The sequence below is a fragment of the Seriola lalandi genome, unplaced genomic scaffold (genome assembly GCF_002814215.2).
Source record: "Seriola lalandi dorsalis isolate HSWRI2012SDOR001 ecotype SW California unplaced genomic scaffold, Sedor1 jcf7180002007616, whole genome shotgun sequence".
NCBI lineage: Eukaryota > Metazoa > Chordata > Actinopteri > Carangiformes > Carangidae > Seriola > Seriola lalandi.
Window position 1 is genome coordinate 1 of NW_019478269.1, and position 1,136 is coordinate 1,136.

A 1,136-nucleotide genomic window follows, 5' to 3' on the forward strand; every position below is an offset into this window, starting at 1 on the left:
ATATATACATACATAAATACATACACACACACACACACACACACACACACACACACACACACACACACACACAAATATATATATATATACTGTATATAAAACAAAAACAGACATTTATCATTAATGGAGCTCATCGGAACAATTGGACATAATGAAAGCTACTGTTAACAGATGACTTTAGGATCAAATGTATCTAAAATGTTAATATTTAATTATGATTAAATAATGAGGTACCCACTTCCTGAAAATTGTGCAAGTATATGAGCATCATTCGTCTTCCTGGAAGGCAGTCTTCAATACATTCAGGATGGATTTGCGAACTTTATCCTTGAAATCTTGGCCCATGAACACATACAGCAGTGGGTTCATGCAACTGTTGAGAAAGATCAGGCTGGTGGCTATGGGGGCACCAATAGAGAGGACATATCCCAATGTTTCACTTCGATTAGTACTTGTGAAATGAACCAACTCTAATAGACGCATGATGTGAAAAGGAGCCCAGCACAGGAAAAAAGTGGTGATAACGGCAGCGATGATCTTTAAGGGGCGACTTGACTGGCTGGACAGGGTGCGGTTCCTCCTGAGACGATGGATTATCACAGTGTAACAGGAGACAATGACAGTGAAGGGGACAACAAATCCCAGGAGGAAGTAGGTAATGGTCATGAACTGAAGACGTAACTGTTTCAGCTCAATCAAAGATGCTGTTTTATAATCAACAGAAAGAGAAAAATTGTTGAGGCAGTTGACGATGCCCGCATTAAAATATGATGGTGTAGTGTCCCTGAAAACAAAATATGGAGCGCTGAGAATCAGAGCCAGTACCCAAACACCTAGACTCACATAAGACGCCTTGCGTACATTTCTGTGGTTCTGGGCCCAGACAGGCCACACCACAGACAGACATCTGTCCACACTGATCACCACCAGGATGTAGACACTGGCAAACATGTTCAGAAAGGTTATGGTGGTATGAAGTTTGCACATTAAGTGGCCAAAAGGCCAGTGGAAATCCATAGCTAAGTAAGTCACAGTCAGGGGCAGGCATGCTGTTAAGAGGAAGTCGGCCACAGCAAGGTTGAGGAACCAAACTGTGTTAACTGTTTTCTTCATCTTGAACCCGGTCACCCAGATAA

The 1,136-nt window shown here is 42.1% G+C and overlaps 1 protein-coding gene across 1 annotated transcript; it reads right to left on the reverse strand.

Moving 5' to 3' along the window:
• Positions 1–37: 37 nt before the first annotated feature.
• Positions 38–1,130, reverse strand: LOC111671984 (chemerin-like receptor 1). Its single transcript, XM_023429245.2, has one exon. It carries the CDS (start codon positions 1,111–1,113, stop codon positions 268–270), a length of 846 nt encoding a protein of 281 aa, XP_023285013.2. The 5' UTR covers positions 1,114–1,130; the 3' UTR covers positions 38–267.
• Positions 1,131–1,136: the final 6 nt, after the last annotated feature.

Coding starts and splice junctions, on each gene's coding strand:
- LOC111671984 (XM_023429245.2), bottom strand. CDS start 1,113: ATGAAGAAAACAGTTAACACAGTTTGGTTCCTCAACCTTGCTGTGGCC.